Source organism: Salmo salar, chromosome ssa24, assembly GCF_905237065.1.
Source record: "Salmo salar chromosome ssa24, Ssal_v3.1, whole genome shotgun sequence".
Taxonomy (NCBI): Eukaryota; Metazoa; Chordata; class Actinopteri; order Salmoniformes; family Salmonidae; genus Salmo; species Salmo salar.
Genome location: NC_059465.1, coordinates 30,404,690 through 30,427,689, shown reverse-complemented (window position 1 = coordinate 30,427,689; position 23,000 = coordinate 30,404,690). Strand labels below are relative to the sequence as shown.

The following is a 23,000-nucleotide window of genomic DNA, read 5'->3' as shown; positions in this document are numbered from 1 at the left end:
ATCCTTCATTTCAAGCATTGCTGCTGTGTGATTGGCTGTAGGGTCATAAGGCACAGGGTGCCCAGGGTCAGCTGGACATGGAGGGGGCTCTGACCGCCCGAGACCGCGTGGGGATCCAGGACTTTGTCCTGTTGGACACCCATACCAGCGAGACTGCTTTCCTAGGCAACCTGAAAAAACGCTTCAGTGAGGATCTCATTTATGTGAGTTCAGAAGTGGCTGACTTAGTACCAACATTATGATATACAGTATGTAGTATCATGTATAATGATGCCATCATTTTAGACCCACTTGCAGACCCTATTTTGGTGCAATAGTTGAAGGGAAAATATATTATGAGCAACTTTCTGGGATTTTTAGCGAATGTTGAAGAACTATCAACTTACAGATATACTGTAAACCTGTTGTTTCTTCCGGTGCAGACCTATATAGGCACTCTGCTAGTGTCTGTGAACCCCTACAAGGAGTTGGATATCTACAGTAAAAAACAGATGGATATATACATGGGCGTCAACTTCTTTGAGCTTCCACCACATATGTGAGTGTGTTACATCATTTTTTGTGCATGTCTATCTGCATGTTGAAATCGTATTGTTTGTCACTCATGAGATCAGATGCCAATCCACGATATTGGCACCACACATGGTACAACGTTTATACAGTGGGGGAAAAAAGTATTTGATCCCCTGCTGATTTTGTACGTTTGCCCACTGACAAAGAAAGGATCAGTCTATCATTTTAATGGTAGGTTTATTTGAACAGTGAGAGACAGAATAACAACAAAAATATCAAGAAAAACGCATGTCAGAAATGTTATAAATTGATTTGCATTTTAATGAGGGAAATAACTATTTGACCCCCTCTCAATCAGAAAGTTTTCTGGCTCCCAGGTGTCTTTTATACAGGTAACGAGCTGAGATTAGGAGCACACTCTTAAAGGGAGTGTCCACAGAAAGGGAGTGTCCACCTGTCCACAGAAGCAATCAATCAATCAGATTCCAAACTCTCCACCATGGCCAAGACCAAAGAGCTCTCCAAGGATGTCAGGGACAAGATTGTAGACCTACAAAAGGCTGGAATGGGCTACAAGACCATCGCCAAGCAGCTTGGTGAGAAGGTGACAACATTTGGTGCGATTATTCGCAAATGGAAGAAACACAAAATAACTGTCAATATCCCTCGGCCTGGGGCTCCATGCAAGATCTCACCTCGTGGAGTTGCAATGATCATGAGAACGGTGAGGAATCAGCCCAGAACTACACGGGAGGATCTTGTCAATGATCTCAAGGCAGCTGGGACCATAGTCACCAAGAAAACAATTGGTAACACACTACGCCGTGAAGGACTGACATCCTGCAGCGCCGCGAGGTCCCCCTTCTCAAGAATACATATACATGCCCATCTGAAGTTTGCCAATGAACATCTGAATGACTCAGAGGACAACTGGTGAAAGTGTTGTGGTCAGATGAGACCAAAATGGAGCTCTTTGACATCAACTCAACTCGCCGTGTTTGGAGGAGGAGGAATGCTGCCTATGACCCCAAGAACACCATCTCCACCATCAAACATGGAGGTGGAAACATTATGCTTTGGGGGTGTTTTTCTGCTAAGGGGACAGGACAACTTCACCGCATCAAAGGGACGATGGACGGGGCCATGTACCGTCAAATCTTGGGTGAGAACCTCCTTCCCTCAGCCAGGGCATTGAAAATGGGTCGTGGATGGGTATTCCAGCATGACAATGACCCAAAACACACAGCCAAGGCAACAAAGGAGTGGCTCAAGAAGAAGCACATTAAGGTCCTGGAGTGGCCTAGCCATTCTCTAGACCTTAATCCCATAGAAAATCTGTGGAGGGAGCTGAAGGTTCGAGTTGCCAAACGTCAGCCTCGAAACCTTAATGACTTGGAGAAGATCTGCAAAGAGGAGTGGGACAAAATCCCTCCTGAGATATGTGCAAACCTGGTGGCCAACAACAAGAAACGTCTGACCTTTGTGATTGCCAACAAGGGTTTTGCCACCAAGTACTAAGTAATGTTTTGCAGAGGGGTCAAATACTTATTTCCCTCATTAAAATGCAAATCATTTTATAACATTTTTGACATGTGTTTTTCTGGATTTTTTGTTGTTGTTCTGTCTCTAACTGTTCAAATAAACCTACTATTAAAATTATAGACTGATCATTTCTTTGTAAGTGGGCAAACGTACAAAATCAGCAGGGGGTCAAATACTTTTTTCCCCCATTGTACAACATCGCTGTCTGAGTGCAGGAATAAAGCACAGGAGCAGCATATACCATATATAGGATTTTCTTTAATTATTCTCATTCCTTATTGGCCCAGCATCCATGTAGAAATGATTAATTGTGGAATGCAAAATGTGCATATCACTTGACACAATCAATTTTTCTGAAGTTATGCCCTGGCGGACAACGCTTACCACACCATGATGACTGAGGCCAACAACCACTTCATCCTCATCTCTGGGGAGAGTGGTGCCGGCAAGACAGAGGCTTCCAAGAAGATCCTACAGTACTATGCTGTGAGCTGCCCCAGTACCACCCTACTGGACAGCGTCAGGGACCGGATGCTGGTGTCCAACCCTGTGCTAGAGGTCTGATCGGACTGTTCTTAGCACTCACTATTATCACACATCTGGTCAGATCTGGTCCCAGATCTGTTTCTGCTCTCTCACTATTTGTGCTGTGCTATGTTTATTGTCATCATAGCTGTTAAGTACAAATAGATCTGGGACCAGGCTATCACACATCCTGGATCACATAGTAGGGTCGTTCCACAAAATGAGTCATTTTGATATTTTAAGTAGGAATTGTGCCCCAATATTGGATTTTAAAATCCTGTTATATTAAATGAAGTGCAATTTAAAATAGACCACATGGAAAATGAATTATAAAAAATATCCTATATATGAATAAAGACTTGCTAAAGTACCAAAATTCAGTACTCTCTGTGACTTCTCTGAAGTCCAACCAACATTTCTCCAAGTTTTCACCATCACTGTAAAGCCGTAGTTATTTTGTTGCTTTGGCAAAGTAATTTCTGAGGATAATTATTTATTTAATGTGATTATTGATACATTTTAAGGTAAAACAAAACCTGTCCCTCATTTTAAGGTCAACCCTGTTATGTTAACTGAACTCTCGTTTTAATATGGTGAAACTGTTCCTTTTAAAAAAAATTTAATTGCATAGTGTAAAAGCAGGCGAGCCGGTTCTACTCTTTATGTAAAAGCAGGTGAGCTGGTTCTACTCTTTATGTAATAGCAGGCGAGCCGGTTCTACTCTTTATGTAAAAGCAGGCGAGCCGGTTCTACTCTTTATGTAAAAGCAGGTGAGCTGGTTCTACTCTTTCTGTAACAGCAGGTGAGCTGGTTCTACTCTTTCTGTAACAGCAGGCGAGCTGGTTCTACTCTTTATGTAAAAGCAGGTGAGCTGGTTCTACTCTTTATGTAAAAGCAGGTGAGCTGGTTCTACTCTTTATGTAAAAGCAGGTGAGCTGGTTCTACTCTTTATGTAAAAGCAGGCGAGCTGGTTCTACTCTTTATGTAAAAGCAGGTGAGCTGGTTCTACTCTTTATGTAAAAGCAGTTGAGCTGGTTCTACTCTTTATGTAAAAGCAGGTGAGCTGGTTCTACTCTTTATGTAAAAGCAGGCGAGCTGGTTCTACTCTTTATGTAAAAGCAGGTGAGCTGGTTCTACTCTTTATGTAAAAGCAGGTGAGCTGGTTCTACTCTTTATGTAAAAGCAGGCGAGCTGGTTCTACTCTTTATGTAAAAGCAGGCGAGCTGGTTCTACTCTTTATGTAAAAGCAGGCGAGCTGGTTCTACTCTTTATGTAAAAGCAGGTGAGCTGGTTCTACTCTTTATGTAAAAGCAGGCGAGCTGGTTCTACTCTTTATGTAAAAGCAGGCGAGCTACTTCTACTCTTTATGTAAAAGCAGGCGAGCTGGTTCTACTCTTTACGTAAAAGCAGGCGAGCTGGTTCTACTCTTTATGTAAAAGCAGGCGAGCTGGTTCTACTCTTTATGTAAAAGCAGGCGAGCTGGTTCTACTCTTTATGTAAAAGCAGGCGAGCTGGTTCTACTCTTTATGTAAAAGCAGGCGAGCTGGTTCTACTCTTTATGTAAAAGCAGGCGAGCTGGTTCTACTCTTTACGTAAAAGCAGGTGAGCTGGTTCTACTCTTTATGTAAAAGCAGGCGAGCTGGTTCTACTCTTTATGTAAAAGCAGGCGAGCTGGTTCTACTCTTTACGTAAAAGCAGGCGAGCTGGTTCTACTCTTTATGTAAAAGCAGGCGAGCTGGTTCTACTCTTTATGTAAAAGCAGGCGAGCTGGTTCTACTCTTTATGTAAAAGCAGGTGAGCTGGTTCTACTCTTTATGTAAAAGCAGGCGAGCTGGTTCTACTCTTTATGTAAAAGCAGGTGAGCTGGTTCTACTCTTTACGTAAAAGCAGGCGAGCTGGTTCTACTCTTTATGTAAAAGCAGGCGAGCTGGTTCTACTCTTTATGTAAAAGCAGGCGAGCTGGTTCTACTCTTTATGTAAAAGCAGGCGAGCTGGTTCTACTCTTTATGTAAAAGCAGGCGAGCTGGTTCTACTCTTTATGTAAAAGCAGGCGAGCTGGTTCTACTCTTTACGTAAAAGCAGGCGAGCTGGTTCTACTCTTTATGTAAAAGCAGGCGAGCTGGTTCTACTCTTTATGTAAAAGCAGGTGAGCTGGTTCTACTCTTTACGTAAAAGCAGGCGAGCTGGTTCTACTCTTTACGTAAAAGCAGGCGAGCTGGTTCTACTCTTTACGTAAAAGCAGGCGAGCTGGTTCTACTCTTTACGTAAAAGCAGGCGAGCTGGTTCTACTCTTTACGTAAAAGCAGGCGAGCTGGTTCTACTCTTTACGTAAAAGCAGGCGAGCTGGTTCTACTCTTTATGTAAAAGCAGGTGAGCTGGTTCTACTCTTTATGTAAAAGCAGGCGAGCTGGTTCTACTCTTTACGTAAAAGCAGGCGAGCTGGTTCTACTCTTTATGTAAAAGCAGGCGAGCTGGTTCTACTCTTTATGTAAAAGCAGGCGAGCTGGTTCTACTCTTTATGTAAAAGCAGGCGAGCTGGTTCTACTCTTTACGTAAAAGCAGGCGAGCTGGTTCTACTCTTTATGTAAAAGCAGGTGAGCTGGTTCTACTCTTTACGTAAAAGCAGGTGAGCTGGTTCTACTCTTTACGTAAAAGCAGGCGAGCTGGTTCTACTCTTTACGTAAAAGCAGGCGAGCTGGTTCTACTCTTTACGTAAAAGCAGGCGAGCTGGTTCTACTCTTTACGTAAAAGCAGGCGAGCTGGTTCTACTCTTTACGTAAAAGCAGGCGAGCTGGTTCTACTCTTAATGTAAAAGCAGGTGAGCTGGTTCTACTCTTTACGTAAAAGCAGGCGAGCTGGTTCTACTCTTTACGTAAAAGCAGGTGAGCTGGTTCTACTCTTTACGTAAAAGCAGGCGAGCTGGTTCTACTCTTTATGTAAAAGCAGGCGAGCTGGTTCTACTCTTTACGTAAAAGCAGGCGAGCTGGTTCTACTCTTTATGTAAAAGCAGGCGAGCTGGTTCTACTCTTTATGTAAAAGCAGGTGAGCTGGTTCTACTCTTTACGTAAAAGCAGGCGAGCTGGTTCTACTCTTTATGTAAAAGCAGGCGAGCTGGTTCTACTCTTTATGTAAAAGCAGGCGAGCTGGTTCTACTCTTTATGTAAAAGCAGGCGAGCTGGTTCTACTCTTTATGTAAAAGCAGGCGAGCTGGTTCTACTCTTTACGTAAAAGCAGGCGAGCTGGTTCTACTCTTTATGTAAAAGCAGGCGAGCTGGTTCTACTCTTTATGTAAAAGCAGGTGAGCTGGTTCTACTCTTTATGTAAAAGCAGGCGAGCTGGTTCTACTCTTTATGTAAAAGCAGGCGAGCTGGTTCTACTCTTTATGTAAAAGCAGGCGAGCTGGTTCTACTCTTTATGTAAAAGCAGGCGAGCTGGTTCTACTCTTTACGTAAAAGCAGGCGAGCTGGTTCTACTCTTTACGTAAAAGCAGGCGAGCTGGTTCTACTCTTTACGTAAAAGCAGGCGAGCTGGTTCTACTCTTTACGTAAAAGCAGGCGAGCTGGTTCTACTCTTTATGTAAAAGCAGGCGAGCTGGTTCTACTCTTTACGTAAAAGCAGGCGAGCTGGTTCTACTCTTTACGTAAAAGCAGGCGAGCTGGTTCTACTCTTTATGTAAAAGCAGGTGAGCTGGTTCTACTCTTTACGTAAAAGCAGGCGAGCTGGTTCTACTCTTTACGTAAAACCAGGCGAGCTGGTTCTACTCTTTATGTAAAAGCAGGTGAGCTGGTTCTACTCTTTATGTAAAAGCAGGTGAGCTGGTTCTACTCTTTATGTAAAAGCAGGCGAGCTGGTTCTACTCTTTATGTAAAAGCAGGCGAGCTGGTTCTACTCTTTATGTAAAAGCAGGCGAGCTGGTTCTACTCTTTACGTAAAAGCAGGCGAGCTGGTTCTACTCTTTACGTAAAAGCAGGCGAGCTGGTTCTACTCTTTATGTAAAAGCAGGTGAGCTGGTTCTACTCTTTACGTAAAAGCAGGCGAGCTGGTTCTACTCTTTACGTAAAAGCAGGTGAGCTGGTTCTACTCTTTACGTAAAAGCAGGCGAGCTGGTTCTACTCTTAATGTAAAAGCAGGTGAGCTGGTTCTACTCTTTACGTAAAAGCAGGCGAGCTGGTTCTACTCTTTACGTAAAAGCAGGTGAGCTGGTTCTACTCTTTACGTAAAAGCAGGCGAGCTGGTTCTACTCTTTATGTAAAAGCAGGTGAGCTGGTTCTACTCTTTATGTAAAAGCAGGTGAGCTGGTTCTACTCTTTATGTAAAAGCAGGAGAGCTGGTTCTACTCTTTATGTAAAAGCAGGCGAGCTGGTTCTACTCTTTATGTAAAAGCAGGCGAGCTGGTTCTACTCTTTATGTAAAAGCAGGCGAGCTGATTCTACTCTTTTTGGACATTTTGGGGTGTGGGTCTAGCATAACACGTGTTACCCATACATAGACAGGCTAGAATGTTATTTTAAAAATTTGAATTTTTAGAACCTTGCATTCAATTGCCCCTCCCTGTTGCATACAACAAGCTTCCATTCCCCCTGTCACAAGGGGATTTATGGCTGATTTAAGATGAAATCGTCAACCCTGTTACTTTATTAGGCACTTAATAGGTACTTACTATAGTCTTTTTTTTATAACCTATTTTATTAAGTTGAACATTAATGTTAGATTAAATGAAAAGTGTTTTTTCACCAAGTTACACTACCCAAAAGGGACTCATTTCGTGGAACGACCCAGTAGTAAATCTCTGTGATTGATGCCTCAGTGTTTCCCAACAGGCTTTCGGCAACGCCAAAACACTGAAGAATGACAACTCTAGTCGCTTTGGAAAGTACATGGATATCCAGTTTGACATCCAGGTAAGGAATGATGGAGACTATGGGCTTATGTTCTTATAGTGAGCAGATTACATGAGTATTGGTTTTTCCTTGAAACACTTTTGCTCCACTTGATTTCGATGGAACAAAGCAATTCTATTTCACCCAGGACCCATATTCACAAAGCTTGTCAGTGTAGGAGTTTCCCAGATCACCACTCCACTCTGAGACGATTTGTGAATTCAGGTCCAGGTCTGGTAAGCAGTTCATTGAGGCTAATTGATCACATGTTTACCCTCCAGGGGGATGCGGTGGGGGGCCATATCCTGAGCTACCTGCTGGAGAAGTCCCGAGTGGTCCACCAGAACCACGGAGAGAGGAACTTCCACATCTTCTACCAGCTGGTGGAGGGAGGGGAGGAAGACCTGCTGCATCAGCTAGGCCTCGAGAGCAACTGCCAGCACTACAGCTACTTGGTGCAAGTATGGGCAACCACTGTGGTCCATTGATTGGCTAGCTAGGGCTAGGCTAACTGCCACTCTATAATGACAACTCCCTCTCTCAAACAGGACGAGTGTGCCAATGTGACCTCAATCAATGACAAGAACGACTGGAAGACGGTGAGAAACGCCCTGTCTGTCATCGACTTTGACGAGAGTGATATACAAGTGAGTTGCTGTCATACAGTTTGTGGAAACAACTTTTGTGATGACATTCATTCAAGTGAGCTGTATATCTTATTGAAATATACTGTGCTGTACTAGGCTGCACATACTTTTGCTTTGTGTATATGTGTGTGTGAGGGGAGCTGCTTACACACAGCTGGCCACCATCCTAACCCGATTCCTAATCCTAACCCTCAAATGTCTGCATTCTCTGCAGCACCTATTTGGGATCATAGCAAGCGTCCTCCACTTAGGGAATGTGCAGTTTGAAGCTGACAGCAAAGGTTACGCCACGTTGAACAAGAACACAGAACTCCGCTGGGTGTCAACAGTAAGCCTTGTTATTCCTTGGACACTCCGCAACGACACCATGCCAAAGCCCTGGAGACCACAGTCTGCCTACACATTGCTGACTTTGTGTTGCGTGTGATCATCTGTAGTTGCTGGGGATTAACGTTCAACTACTGCAGGAGGGGCTGACATACAGGAAGATTGAGGCCAAAACAGATGAGGTGAGAGAGTGAGGAGGGGTAATGACTGACTGAATTAATTAATTATTAATTAACTGCACTTACTAGTGGTAAACCCAGTACTCTTTCTCATTCATGATTTCAGCTGTATCAATCAGATGTGAATTTGCATACTCTTGTCAGGTTTGGTATTATGTAAGGTTTTCCTTTTTTAATCACCATCCAGGTGCTCAGCCCGTTCACAGTGGACCATGCCATCTATGCCAGAAATGCCCTGGCCAAAGCCATCTATGGACGCACCTTTACCTGGCTGGTCAACAAGATTAATGATTCCATGGAGAATAAGGTTAGCAGATACTGTAAGTGACAAGCTCATGTCAGGATGAAACAGGAGTCCTGGTGATCTGTGTGACTGACCACTGTTTCCTGAAACCTTTTTCGACAGGAACCGTCAAGGAAGACAGTCATTGGTCTCCTTGACATATATGGCTTTGAGGTTTTCTATGTCAACAGGTAGGTGGAACCAGAGCCATATATTTAGAGTTAGGACATTGAGGTTTCCACATTATGATGCATTTACATGACACAGTACAACCAAAGAATTCCATATGGCAGCCATGTTAGCTCCCCATGGGCAATATGACCAATAGCAGTTTATGGAATATTCTTAATTTTGAACAAAGCTATGTAACTGAACCTCTAGAATTAAAGTAGAATCCAAATACTTGGCATGAATGGATCAATTGAAAGCTCAATGGCATCAACATTGCGTCCGTTTTAAAAGTTGTCCGAACTCTATATATACAGTGCATTCGGTAAGTATTCAGGCCGTTTGACTTTTTCCACATTTTGTTACTTTACAGCCTTATTCTAAAATTGATTAAATATTTTTTTCCCCTCATCAATCTACACACAAACCCCGTAATGACAAAGCAAAAACAGGTTTTTAGACATTTTTGCAAATGAATAAAAAATTTCAAAACAGAAATACCTTATTAACTTAATTATTCAGACGCTTTGATAAGAGACTCAAAATTGAGCTCAGGTGCATCCTGTTTCCATTGATCATCCTTGAGATGTTTCTACAACTTGATTGGAGTCCACCTGTGGTAAATTCAATTGATTGGACATGATTTGGAAAGGCACACACCTGTCTATATAAGATCTCACAGACTTAGACATGCATCCAAACATTTGTCTACATACAGTGCCTTTGTCTTGGCTGTGTGCTTAGGGTCGTTGATCCTTCGCCCCAATCTGAGGTCCTGAGCGCTCTAGAGCAGGTTTTTATCAAGGATCTCTCTGTACTTTGCTCGTTCATCTTTCCCTAGATCCTGATTAGTCTCCCAGTCCCTGCTGCTGAAGAACATCCCCACAGCATGATTCTGCCACCACCATGCTTCACCGTAGGGATGGTGCCAGGTTTCCTCCAGACGTGACGCTTGGCATTCAGGCCAAAGAGTTCAATCTTGGTTTCATTAGACCAGACAATCTTGTTTCTCATGTCATGTGCCTTTTACTGAGGAGTGGCTTCGGTCTGGCAACTCTACCATAAAGGCCTGATTGGTGGAGTGCTGCAGAGATGGTTGTCTTTCTGGAAGGTTCTCCCATCTCCACAGAAGAACTCTAGAGCTCTATCAGAGTGACCATCGGGTTCTTGGTCACCTCCCTGACCAAGGCCCTTCTCCCCCGATTGGCTCAGTTTGGCCGGGCGGTCAGCTCTAGGAAGAGTCTTGGTGGTTCCAAACGTCTTCCATTTAAGAATGATGGAAGGCCACTGTGTTCTTGGGGACCTTAAATGATGCAGAAATGTTTTGGTACTCTTCCCCAGATCTGTGCCTCGACACAATCCTGTCTCGGAGCTCTACGGACAATTCCTTCGACCTCATGGCTTGGTTTTTGCTCTGACATGCACTGTCAACTGTGGGACCTTATATAGACAGGTGTGTGCCTTTCCAAATCATGTCCAATCAATTGAATTTACCACAGGTGGACTCCAATCAAGTTGTAGAAACATCTAAAGGATGATCAATGGAAACAGGATGTACCTGAGCTCAATTTCGAGTCTCTTATCAAAGCGTCTGAATAATTAAGTTAATAAGGTATTTCTGTTTTTTATTTTTAATACATTTGCAAAAATGTCTAAAAACCTGGTTTTGCTTTGTCATTACGGGGTATTTTGTGTAGATTGATGAGATTTATTTTTCTTTAATCCATTTTAGAATAAGTCTGTTACATAACAAAATGTGGAAAAAGGGAATGGGTCTGAATACTTCCCGAATGCACTGTATAGCTCTGGTTGGAACTAGGTTGTGCAGTAAATTGTAGAAAACTGGTGGGCTACATTTTAAGGTGCACATCAATTGTTATCTGTTGTATGTCCATTCCAGTTTTGAGCAGTTCTGTATAAACTACTGCAACGAGAAACTGCAGCAGCTTTTTATCCAGCTGACCTTGAAGTCGGAGCAGGAGGAATACGAGGCAGAGGGCATTGGGGTACACGTCATCTTTCCACCCACTGATATTTATCTATCCTATTCTATCCGGTTCTATTTAGTCAACATGTATAATATGGCATTTGTACCTTGTCATAGTATTACTTTGGTGTTATAGTTACTCTTGCATTCTGCAATGCCTTGTATGTTTATGCTGAGTTTAGCTTAGGTAGTATTCCCGTAACTCACACGTCTTCCCATCACCTATTTCCTTTCATCTTCAGTGGGAGCCTGTCCAGTTCTTCAACAATAAGATTATCTGTGACTTAGTGGAGGAGAAACACAGGGGCATCATTTCAGTACTGGTGAGGACACACAAACGGCACCCTATTCCCTATCTAGTGCCCTACTTTTGATCAGGACTCAACCCATAGAGTAAATTAGTAACATGATGCATCCTATTGCTTTTGGGAAGGACATAGGCTGAAATGAAAGGGATGATCTTGTTGCTTTCTCAGGATGAAGAATGCCTGAGGCCTGGAGAGGCCACTGACTTCACATTTCTGGAGAAGCTTGAGGAGAAAATGGGCAGTCACCCTCATTTCATTACGTGAGTTCAGCTATCTCCCTCGCTCCCCGAACCACAGTCCTGCATATGTACATGTTGACCACACACAACCTTTCTCACGGATATACAACAGCGTTACTTCAACCTCCCTTATCACTTAAGTTCAAATCCCTAACCACCCCCACCTCATGGGCAAAACATTTTGGTGGCTCCCTTCTTGACGGCAGAGAGAAAACATTTCATTTTAAAGTTAATTTCCTGCAATTCCACACACTTTGCCATGGGGTGGATAGAAAATGTTGCTCTTTTAAAGTTTTCTGCAGTTGTCACGTTCGTTGTAAGGATGGGACCAAAACGCAGCGGGAATGTGAATACTCATCTTCTTTATTTAGAAGAAAACCAAAATAAACATTTAATCAAAAACAACAACGAAAAAACAGTCCTGTAAGGCACACAGCTACACACGGAACAACTACCCACAAATCCCAATGAAAAAAACACTGCTATTAAATAGGACCTTCAATTAGAGGCAACGAGGAACAGCTGCCTCCAATTGAAGGTCAACCCAATAAACTAAGCATAGAAATAGAATAACTAGACACAGACATAGAAATAGACTAACATAGAACATTACCCCAAAAAACCCGAAACACACTAATTTTTCCAACAATTGTTTACAGACAGATGATTTCACTTATAATTCACTGTATCACAATTCCAGTGGGTCAGATGTTTACATACACTAAGTTGACTGTGCCTTTAAACAGTTTGGAAAATTCCAGAAAATTATGTCATGGCTTTAGAAGCTTCTGATAGGCTAATTGACATCATTTGAGTCAATTGGAGGTGTACCTGTGGATGTATTTCAAGGCCTACCTTCAAACTCAGTGCCTCTTTGCTTGACATCATGGGAAAATCAAAAGAAATCAGCCAGGACCTCAGAAGAAAAATGGTAGACCTCCACAAGTCTGGTTCATCCTTGGAAGCAATTTCCAAACGCCTGAAGGTACCACGTTCATCTGTACAAACAATATTATGCAAGTATAAACACCATGGAACCACGTAGCCGTCATACCGCTCAGGAAGGAGACGCGTTCTGTCTCCTAGAGATGAACGTACTTTGGTGCGAAAAGTGCAAATCAATCCCAGAACAACAGCAAAGGACCTTGTGAAGATGCTGGAGGAAACGGGTACAAAATTATCTATATCCACAGTACAACGAGTCCTATATCGATATAACCTGAAAGGCTGCTCAGCAAGGAAGAAGCCACTGCTCCAAAACCACCATTAAAAAAGCAAGACTACGGTTTGCAACTGCACATGGGGACAAAGATCGTACTTTTTGGAGAAATGTCCTCTGGTCTGATGAAACAAAAATATAACTGTTTGGCCATAATGACCATCGTTATGTTTGGAGGGAAAAGGGAGAGGCTGCAAGCCGAAGAACACCATCCCAACCGTGAAGCACGGGGGTGGCAGCATCATGTTGTGGGGGTGCTTTGCTGCAGGAGGGACTGGTGCAATTCACAAAATAGATAGCATCATGAGGGAGGAAAATTACGTGGATATATCGAAGCAACAACTCAAGACATCAGTCAGGAAGTTAAAGCTTGGTCGCAAATGGGTCTTCCAAATGGACAATGACCCAAAGGATACTTCCAAAGTTGTGGCAAAATGGCTTAAGGACAACAAACTCAAGGTATTGAAGTGGCCATCACAAAGCCCTGACCTCAATCCCATAGAACATTTGTGGGCAGAACTGAAAAAGCGTGTGCGAGCAAGGAGGCCTGCAAACCTGACTCAGTTACACCAGCTCTGTCAGGAGGAATGGGCCAAAATTCACCCAACTTATTGTGGGAAGCTTGTGGAAGGCTGCCCGAAACGTTTGACCCAAGTTAAACAATTTAAAGTAAATACTAATTGAGTGTATGTAAACTTCTGACTCATTGGGAGTTTGATGAAATAAATAAAAGCTGAAATAAATCACTCTCAACTATTATTCTGACATTTCACATTCTTAAAATAAAGTGGTGATCTAACTGGCCTAAGACAGGGCGTTTTTACGAGGATTGAATGTCAGGAATTGTGAAAAACTGAGTTTAAATGTATTTGGCTAAGGTGTATGTAAACTTCTGACTTCAACTGTATATGCAGTATATTATTTTGGGGGGTCTGGGGCCCCCTAGCTTCCTGGAGCCCTAAGCAACCGTTTGTCACTTATGCCTGAAGCCAGCCCTGGATGGACCTCTTGTCCTATTCCCAACCTGTGAGTCGACACAGTTAGGCTCTGTCTTTAATTGCCTCTCACTCTTCATCCCTCTCCCCCTCTCGCTCTCTCTCTGTCCCATTGACTGCAGGCACAAGTTGTCTGACAAGAAGACACGTAAGACGCTGGATAGGGGCAACTTTCGCCTTCTGCATTACGCTGGGGAGGTCACCTATGGCGTTGTGGGTAAGGGATCCCATGGTCTCAGGCCCAGTGGTGGCATTACCCTGCTCCTCAATGTCTCTACATGTCCTACTAGTAGATTTCACTGCCACTCACCACTCTTTCTCACGTTGTTGTTTGTATCATCCCAGGGTTCATCGACAAAAACAATGACATGTTATACAGAAACATCAAAGATGTAAGTCTGCAGGTTTCTACTGATGGATTATATGAGACAGGGGAGGAAGGAAGGAAGGAGGGGAGGAAGGAAGGAGGGGGATGGGGCAGAGAATGGGACTCTTTTCAATTGGTTCCTTAATTATTTACTCTCCTGTAGAGTTTTGTAAATAATACAAGAGGAGGGGAATGCAGTGAATTTACCCAATTGGTTTTGAGTATCCACTTTGATGCGTGGTGTATGTGTGTACACAGGTGATGCGGCAGTCTAAAAATGCCATAGTCAGAGAGTGCTTTGCTTCCACAGAGTCGGATAGCAGGCGGCGACCAGAGACGGTGAGAGCTCACCAAGTTTTCCCCACTACTTTCCCATCTGTCCCCCTGAAGTCACAATGACATCGTTTTTTTCCTTGTACACTGCCTCAATAGTATAACATATTGTACAGTATAGCTGGATAGGAACACACAGTTTTCAGAATGACGGACAATTGAGAAAAGTAATAGATGTCTCTGTGTTTATATTGGATTATTTATTGTCCCCTTATGCAGCATTTGAACGTCATTTACCTCTGTCACTGGCAGCCTATTGTGGACCATCATCCATGTGTATTTGACAGATAAACTGTTGGGGGACTCTACAACTGATCCCAGGCCTGTTTCTCTGTAGGTTGCTAGCCAGTTTAAGAGCAGTCTGCTGGGACTGACAGACATCCTCATGTCTAAGGAGCCCTGGTATGTGCGCTGCCTCAAATCCAACGAGTCCAAACAGCCAGGTGAGAGACCCTCTGACCTCCACCACGTGCACCATATCATCACCAGCTGGTGGTACTTCCAAACTTCAATCTGTCAACTGTGTTTATGAAGCAATTTCTCCTTCATTCTCTCTCTCTCTTTTTCCCTTTGTCTTTTTCTCCCTCTCTTTTTTTGGGCACACACACAAACACACATGCTACAGGTCGTTTTGACGACGTGCTGGTTCGGCACCAGGTCAAGTACCTGGGGCTGATGGAACACCTTAGGGTCAGACGGGCAGGTTTTGCATACCGACGCCGCTACGAGTTGTTTCTGCAGAGGTAGGCCAACAGATCTTGTTGCTTTAGTAGACCACATTGATTACTTTGTAGAAACAATATTTTCCTTATAACATTAGGCTTCACCGGCGAATGATTCGACCAGAATCTTTGAGAGATTTTGCCTTTACTTGAGCTCTTGATATCAAATAATTAATTCATTTCTTTATTCTGTCCCCTTGGGGAACGTTGTCTTGCATTTCAACACAAACAAGCAAAGGCATTCCAAATACTGTACATCTAGGACAATGAGGTGATGTGTGATCCACCTCCAGATACAAGCCCCTATGCCCAGCCACCTGGCCCCATTGGAGAGGAGTGGCTGCAGAAGGAGTGGAAGTGCTGGTGCAACACCTGGGATACCTACCAGATGAGTACAAAATGGGCAGGTGAGAGCAGTTTGGGCAACTCATTTCTCCTCGACTAGATTGGTTCTTACAAATCTCTGTTACTTTTCCATTTCACTCTAGAACCAAGATATTTATCCGCCACCCCAGGACACTTTTTGCCACAGAAGATGCCTTCGAGGTCTGCAAACATAAACTTGGTAAGGGCATGAAAGCTAAGAGAAATCAAGAGATTTGATTTATTTGCATAGAAATTTCAATATTATTAATGGATATTACAGCATCAAGGATTCAGGCCCAGTACAAGGGATACCGGCAAAAAGGAGAATTCAGAAGACAGAAAGAAGCTGGTAAGTGACAGCAAAGCTACATGGATGTGGTCCTCTGTAGCTCAGTTGGTAGAGCATGGCACTTGCAACACAGGGATAGTGGGTTCGATTTCCAGGACCACTGATACAGTGCCTTCAGAAAGTATTCAGTCCCCTTGACTTTTTCACACATTTTGTTACGTTACAGCCTTATTATAAAATGTATTAAATACATAAAAATCCTCAGCAATCTACACACAAAACCCCATAATGACAAAGCGAAAACAGGTCTTTAGAATTTTCTGTAAATGTATAAAAAAGAATTAACCTTTGCTATGAGACTCGAAATTGAACTCAGGTGCATCTTGTTTCCACTGATCATCCTTGAGATGTTTCTACAACTTGGAGTCCACCTGTGGTAAATTCAATTGATTTAGAAAGGCACACACCTGTCAATATAAGGTCCCACAGGTGACAGTGCATGTCAGAGCAAAAACCAGGCCATGAGGTCGAAGGAATTGTCCGTAGAGCTCCGAGATAGGATTGTGTCAAGGCACAGATCTGGGGAAGAGTACCAAAAAATGTCTGCAGCATTGAAGGTCCCCAAGAACACAGTGGCCTCCATCATTCTTAAATGGAAGAAGTTTGGAACCACCAAGACTCTTCCTAGAGCTGACCGCCTGGCCAAACTGAGCAATCGGGGGAGAAGGGCCTTGGTCAGGGAGGTGACCAAGAACCCGATGGTCACTCTGATAGAGCTCTAGATTTCCTCCGTGGAGATGGGAGAACCTTCCAGAAAGACAACCATCTCTGTAGCACTCCACCAATTAGGCCTTTTAAGGTAGAGTGGCCAGATGGAAGCCACTCCTCAGTAAAAGGCACGACAGCCCGCTTGGAGTTTGCCAAAAGGCACCAAAAGACTCTCAGACCATGACAAGCAAGATTGTCTGGTCTGATGAAACCAAGATTGAACTCTTTGGCCTGAATGACAAGCGTCACATCTGGAGGAAACCTGGCACCATCCCTACGGTGAAGCATGGTGGTGGCAGCATCTTGCTGTAGGGATGTTTTTCAGCGCTAGGGACTGGGAGACTAGTCAGGATCTAGGGAAAGATGAACAGAGCAAAGTATAATCAAGTCAAATCAAATCAAATTGTATTGGTCACATTCACATGGTTAGCAGTGTAGTGGAATGCTTGTGCTTCTAGTTCTGACAATGCAGTAATATCTAGCAAGTAATTTAACGACTTTACAACAACTACCTTATACACACAATTGTAAAGGGATGAATATATATACATATAAATTTATGGATGAGCGATGGCCGTGCGGCATAGGCAAGATACAATAGATGGTATAGAATACAGTACATATGAGATGAGAAATGTTGGATATTTCGACATTATTAAAGTGCCGTTCTTTAAAGTGACCAGTGATACATTTAATAAATGGATTTAATAAAGGTATTAAAGTGGCCAGAGATTTGAGTCTGTATGTTGGCAGCAGCCACTCTGTTAGTGATGGCTGTTTAGCAGTCTGATGGCCTTCAGATAGAAGCTGTTTTTCAGTCTCTCGGTCCCAGCTTTGATTCACCTGTACTGACCTCGCCTTCTGGATGATAGCGGGGTGAACAGGCAGTGGCTCGGGTGGTTGTTGTCCTTGATGATCTTTTTGGCCTTCCTGTGACATCAGGTGCTGTAGGTGTCCTGGAGGGCTGGTAGTTTGCCCCCGGTGATGCGTTGTGCAGACCGCACTACCCTCTGAGTCTTGCGGTTGTGGTCCGAACAGTTGCCGTACCAGGTGGTGATACAGCCCGACAGGATGCTCTCGATTGCGCATCTGTAAAAGTGTGAGGGTTTTAGGTGACAAGACAAATTTCTTCAGCCTCCTGAAGTTCAAGAGGCGCTGTCGCGCCTTCTTCACCACGCCGTCTGTGTGGGTGGACCATTTCAGTTTGTCAGTGATGTGTACCCCAAGGAACTTAACTTTCCACCTTCTCCACTCCACTAGAGAGATCTTTGATGAAAACCTGCTCCAGAGCATTCGGGACCTCAGACTGGGGTAAAGGTTCCCCTTCCAACAAGACAATGACAATGGGAGAAACTCCCCAAATACAGGTGTGCCAAGTTTGTAGCGTCATACCCAAGAAGACTCGATGCTGTAATCGCTGCCAAAGGTGCCTCAACAAAGTACTGAGTAAAGGGTCTGAATACTTATGTAAATGTTATATTTCAGTTTGTTTATTTCTTATAAATTACCTAAAATTTCTTTACCTGTTTTTGCTTTGTCATTCTGGGGTATTGTGTGTAGATTGAGGAAAACGACTATTTAGTAGAATAAAGCTGTAACATAAGAAAATGTGGAAAGTCAAGGGGTCTGAATACTTTCCAAAGGTACTATATGTAGACAAATGTTTGGATGCATGTCTAAGTCGCTTTGGATAAAATCATCTCCTAAATGCATTGATATTTTATATATCATAATGTGTGTAACATGAGAGGATAAACAGTGTCTATTTTTGGAGAGCAGAAACATTGTAGGCAAGTTACAGTATATATTCATGTCACTGGCCATGCAAACATCTACAGACATTCAATAACTTCACATTTTTCTCCATCTTGATTTGATACCTGTTGTGTAATGTGTTCTTTAGCCACCAAGATTGAGACTTGCTGGAGAGGAGTACAAGCCAGGAAAGAGAAAGAGAGGAGACAATGGGCTGTCAAGGTCATCAAGAAGTAAGAGATCACAAGATCACATCTTCAGGCTCTAGCACTGCAATATTGATCCATCAACCGAAATGACATATCAAAAATGTATACTCTGATGTTTATGCCACAAACTACAGATCCATAGTGGATTAAAGCCTATAATGTTCAGCACATTCCCAGAGGGCAGTATTATTATTAATACTGTAGATTACCGATTATTTACTTTTTTATTCCAGGTTTATTAAAGGATACATGACCAGAGGGGAGGCAAAGACTACTGATAACTCTGAATACCTGGCCTTTGTCAGACAGAGCTACCTAAACAGGCTGAAAGACAATCTCCCAAAAACGGTTCTGGATAAAATCAGCTGGCTAACCCCTCCACCTGTATTGACTGAGGTATTTATTCACATTGGAATTCAATTACATTGAATTGAGGACAGCTATTTTGGTGTTAAAGGGGAAGCTCAGTGAAACGTCTGTTGGACTGTTCTTGCTCTTCTTGTACAGGCCTCAGCAATCCTGCGTCAGCTCCACATGCGTCTCATGGTGACGAGGTACGTCAGAGGGATCACTGCACAACAGAAAGCACAGGTAAGGCCAGAATTACTCCACAATTGTCCCTTTTAAATCAGGATTTTATCAGGTTTGAAGGTAAGATCCAGGTGCAGACAGTGTCGAAGTAAAAAAGGTTTATTAAATCGAACACGGGCAGGCAAAGGTACAGGACGGCAGGCAGGCTCAGGGTCAGGCTGAGGTCGGTAAACCAGAGTAGTGGGGCAAAGGTACCGGACGACAGGCAGGCTCAGGGTCAGGCTGAGGTCGGTAAACCAGAGAAGTGGGCAAAGGTACCGGACGACAGGCAGGCTCAGGGTCAGGCAGAGGTCGGAAAACCAGAGTAGTGGGGCAAAGGTACCGGATGGCATGCAGGCTCAGGGCAGGCAGAAAGGTTAAAACTAGAAAACAGGAACTATAGACAATACAGGAGCAAGGGGAAAACCGCTGGTAGGTTTGATGAACAAAACTAACTGGCAACAGACAGAGAAAACAGGTATACATACACAGGGGATAATGGAGAAGGTAGGTGACACCTGGAGAGGGGTGGAGACAATCACAAAGACAGGTGAGACAGATCAGGGTGTGACAGACTTACATCATGGACATAGTAGACAACATACTTTTGTTGTATAACCTACCTTTTTAGTGCCCTGTATAGCCTATGCTGTGTAACATATTTGTGATCACAAAGATCCTGTAAATCAGAATTCTTTAGCTAGTTCTATGTTGGTGATGTTCATTCCTTGTCTCACCCTCCCAGCTTCAACTCAAGGTGATCACCAGTGTTATCTTCAAGGGGAAGAAGGACAGCTACCCTCAGAGTGTCTCCCAACCCTTTGTGGACACCAGGATCAGTCAGTATATAGTAGCAGATATCTGCTAATTACATGTGGTATCTTACTCAAACTCGTATTTTAGGATCAATTGCCACCTTTTGCACTATGTTATATTTTCAGGTGAACAGGACATCAATATGAAGGTCCTGCAGATAATTCGCCATGAACGCATCAAGGTAATCAAGACATTTGCATTGTAGTATGTCCTTAAACTCTCTTATTTTAAAACTCTCACTTTCTCTATCATTTTAAAACCCTTAACACTATCACTTTCTCTCCCTCCCTCTTTCTCTCTCTCCCAATCTCTGTTCTCTCTCTGCAGTATAGCGTACCAGTGGTGAAGTATGACAGGAATGGGTTTAAAGCCCGACCTCGGCAGCTCATCCTCACGCAGACGGCTGCCTATGTGGTGGACGAGGCCAAGATCAAACAGAAAGTGCAGTACACTACTCTAAAAGGTGAGCCTCCAACATGGTATGGATGTGATGCTTGGGGTTTGAACTTGTCTGGTCACTTGCAAAATAGATTTGCATCAAATTTTCACAATGGATTATTAGTTGAAAATTCAAATGAAGTGTAAGTTAGGAAAATACTGGTAATATATATAATATACAGTTTGTTTCAAAGTGTACTGATCTGTGTGAGTGCTGCTTACTCCATTGCAGGTGTGTCTGTCAGTACCTTGAGTGACAGCATCATCATTTTCCATATTGCAAGTGAAGACGTTAAACAGAAGGTAGGAGGACACTGTCGCCACACACTCACGCAGCATAGTATAATAACTCGGTAAAGTGAGTGTAGTGCCTGTTTTTCAAGTGATTCTAACCAGGATATGTTTAGAATGAAATCCATCCTATTACAGTGCACTACAGGCCTTGGAACATGTTGCCCTTTCAGACACACCCCTAATGCTACCCAATGTGTCCTGACCTCATGTTCAGGGGGACCTGGTCATCCAGTGTGACCACCTGTTTGAAGTGTTGACCAAACTCAGTGTGGTTGCCAACAAGCAGAGTGCTATCAACGTGGTCCAGGGCAGGTGAGGCTGTGGCTGACAACAGGATGGATTCTGGAAGTACTAGTCCGATGGATCAAGTAGCCAGATGACTTATGTTTATTTCATTTTTATTTATTTAGCCAGGATAGTCCTCTATGTAACACGTTACAACTGTTTTCCATGGAGTCCTGGATGAATATGAATATGTTGTTTTTTAGCATCTCGTTTCAGATACAGGCGGGGAAAGAGGGCATTGTAGACTTCAGCAGTGGCCAGGAGTCCATGGTGTACAAGGACAAGAATGGACACCTCATGGTGGTGAGTAATGCAATTGCTGCTGCTGAGAGGAGCCTGGTCCCAGACCTGCTTGTGCTGTCTTGCCAACTCATATGGCCATTGCCCACCATCCTTTGCCTCAGATCTGGGATCAGTCTTGTGCACAGTTGGCTAGTATCACATGCTTTGTGCTGACTTTAGCTGCTAGAAGAATAACAAGTCCTGTATTGTCCACACAAAGTGGAATATTTCCTTTGGCTTCCTCGTGGCATTATACACAGAACAAACAAATATTGAAACCACTGTGATCACATTGATATCATACATACTGTATGAACTGTTAAAGGTCCAATGGAGCTGTTTTATCTCAATATCAAATCATTTCTGGGTAACAATTAAGTACCTTACTGTGATTGTTTTAAAAGAATTTTTTTTTAATAAAAAAAAAAAAAATGCTACTTAGCAACAAGCAATTTCTCAAGCAACAATTTTGCTAGGACTGTCTGGGAGTGGTCTGAGTGGGGAGGGGAAAACTGAAAACTAGATGTTATTGGCAGAGATCTTTGGAACTCTTATTGGTCTAACTAATTTAGGTAGGCCAAAACTCCATCCCACCCAAACAGGCTGAAATTTCAGGCAGTCTTTTCAAACAGCTTTTACACTAAAAGGGCATTATCAACATTTCCACAGTATTATTCCAATCTCATAGTGTGGAAGTACATATAAAACACAGGAATATCACATTTTTGACTGCACTGGGTCTTTAACAAATGTTTGGAGTAAGATACAGTGATTGTATGGTGGTCTGACAGGCATGCACTACCTTGTGTTATGGACATAGTCAACCATTAAAAAAAAGAAATGCGGAGTCTGAAACAGAGGGACTACATGGTGTCCAATACAAATCTCATTTTATTGCAAATGGTTTTTAAAATGTTTTCTGTTATGTTCCCTAATGAACTTGACGCAGGTGATCAACACGTGCAGGCTGAACAAATAACATATTTGTCACTCTAGGTATCCACTCGGACCAGGGCTCGGTGACCTGCTCAGTGCCCAGCAGATAGACACACTAAGGAGAGAACGAATAAGGTCTCAGGAGACTGACCAAGCACATAAGAACCTGTGGACAACATCTGGATTAGACCTAGAATTCTGCTCCTGTGTAGCCTGATTCCAGATCTGTTTGTGTTGTGCATATATTTAACTCAATAGCCAGTTGGCAAGACACCACAAACAGATATGGAATCAGTCTGAGTTTTATAGAGATGAACCCCAAAACAGAACTACAGAGGTTGTTTTCAGGAAACCATGAAAGCTACAATCCAATGGCTCAATATACTTAATGACATTCTCTAGGCAGAGGTCATAAGTAAATAAATCCCCCTTATGCGCACCCATCCTGTCTAAGAGAATTGACTGGAGACAAGTGTTCATTTAAGGGACCAAAACAGCACAAACCTATAAGGATCTTTCTTTGTGAATTCAAGGCTAAGGGAGGCATGTGTATGCTGGTTTAGTATTTCAGCTGTAAACAATACATTACTGCATTGTTGAATGAGAGCAGAATGCATTGCTCTCAAATAGTCAATTACCTTTCTTTGCACTATATCAAACCATCAGGCTACTCTTGTATAGGAATCATTGATTTTGCAACAATGAAGCCATATGTACCATCATTTTACACTTCAAATATAAAATTAAGAGTAAACGCA

At 43.0% G+C, this 23,000-nt stretch overlaps 1 protein-coding gene across 1 annotated transcript; it reads left to right on the top strand.

Moving 5' to 3' along the window:
- Positions 1-53: 53 nt before the first annotated feature.
- LOC106585663 (unconventional myosin-Ih) lies at positions 54-22,953 on the top strand. Its single transcript, XM_014172112.2, has 31 exons — positions 54-203; positions 423-538; positions 2,415-2,613; positions 7,401-7,481; positions 7,742-7,921; positions 8,009-8,107; positions 8,322-8,435; positions 8,545-8,616; positions 8,801-8,920; positions 9,020-9,087; positions 10,965-11,070; positions 11,294-11,374; positions 11,528-11,619; positions 13,935-14,029; positions 14,158-14,204; positions 14,438-14,518; positions 14,850-14,955; positions 15,138-15,255; positions 15,528-15,641; positions 15,723-15,799; positions 15,881-15,949; positions 18,561-18,645; positions 18,855-19,017; positions 19,129-19,212; positions 19,937-20,030; positions 20,133-20,188; positions 20,335-20,470; positions 20,678-20,748; positions 20,954-21,051; positions 21,228-21,327; positions 22,303-22,953. Exons 1-31 carry the CDS (start codon positions 78-80, stop codon positions 22,327-22,329), a joined length of 3,075 nt encoding a protein of 1,024 aa, XP_014027587.1. The 5' UTR covers positions 54-77; the 3' UTR covers positions 22,330-22,953.
- The last annotated feature ends 47 nt before the right edge of the window (positions 22,954-23,000 follow it).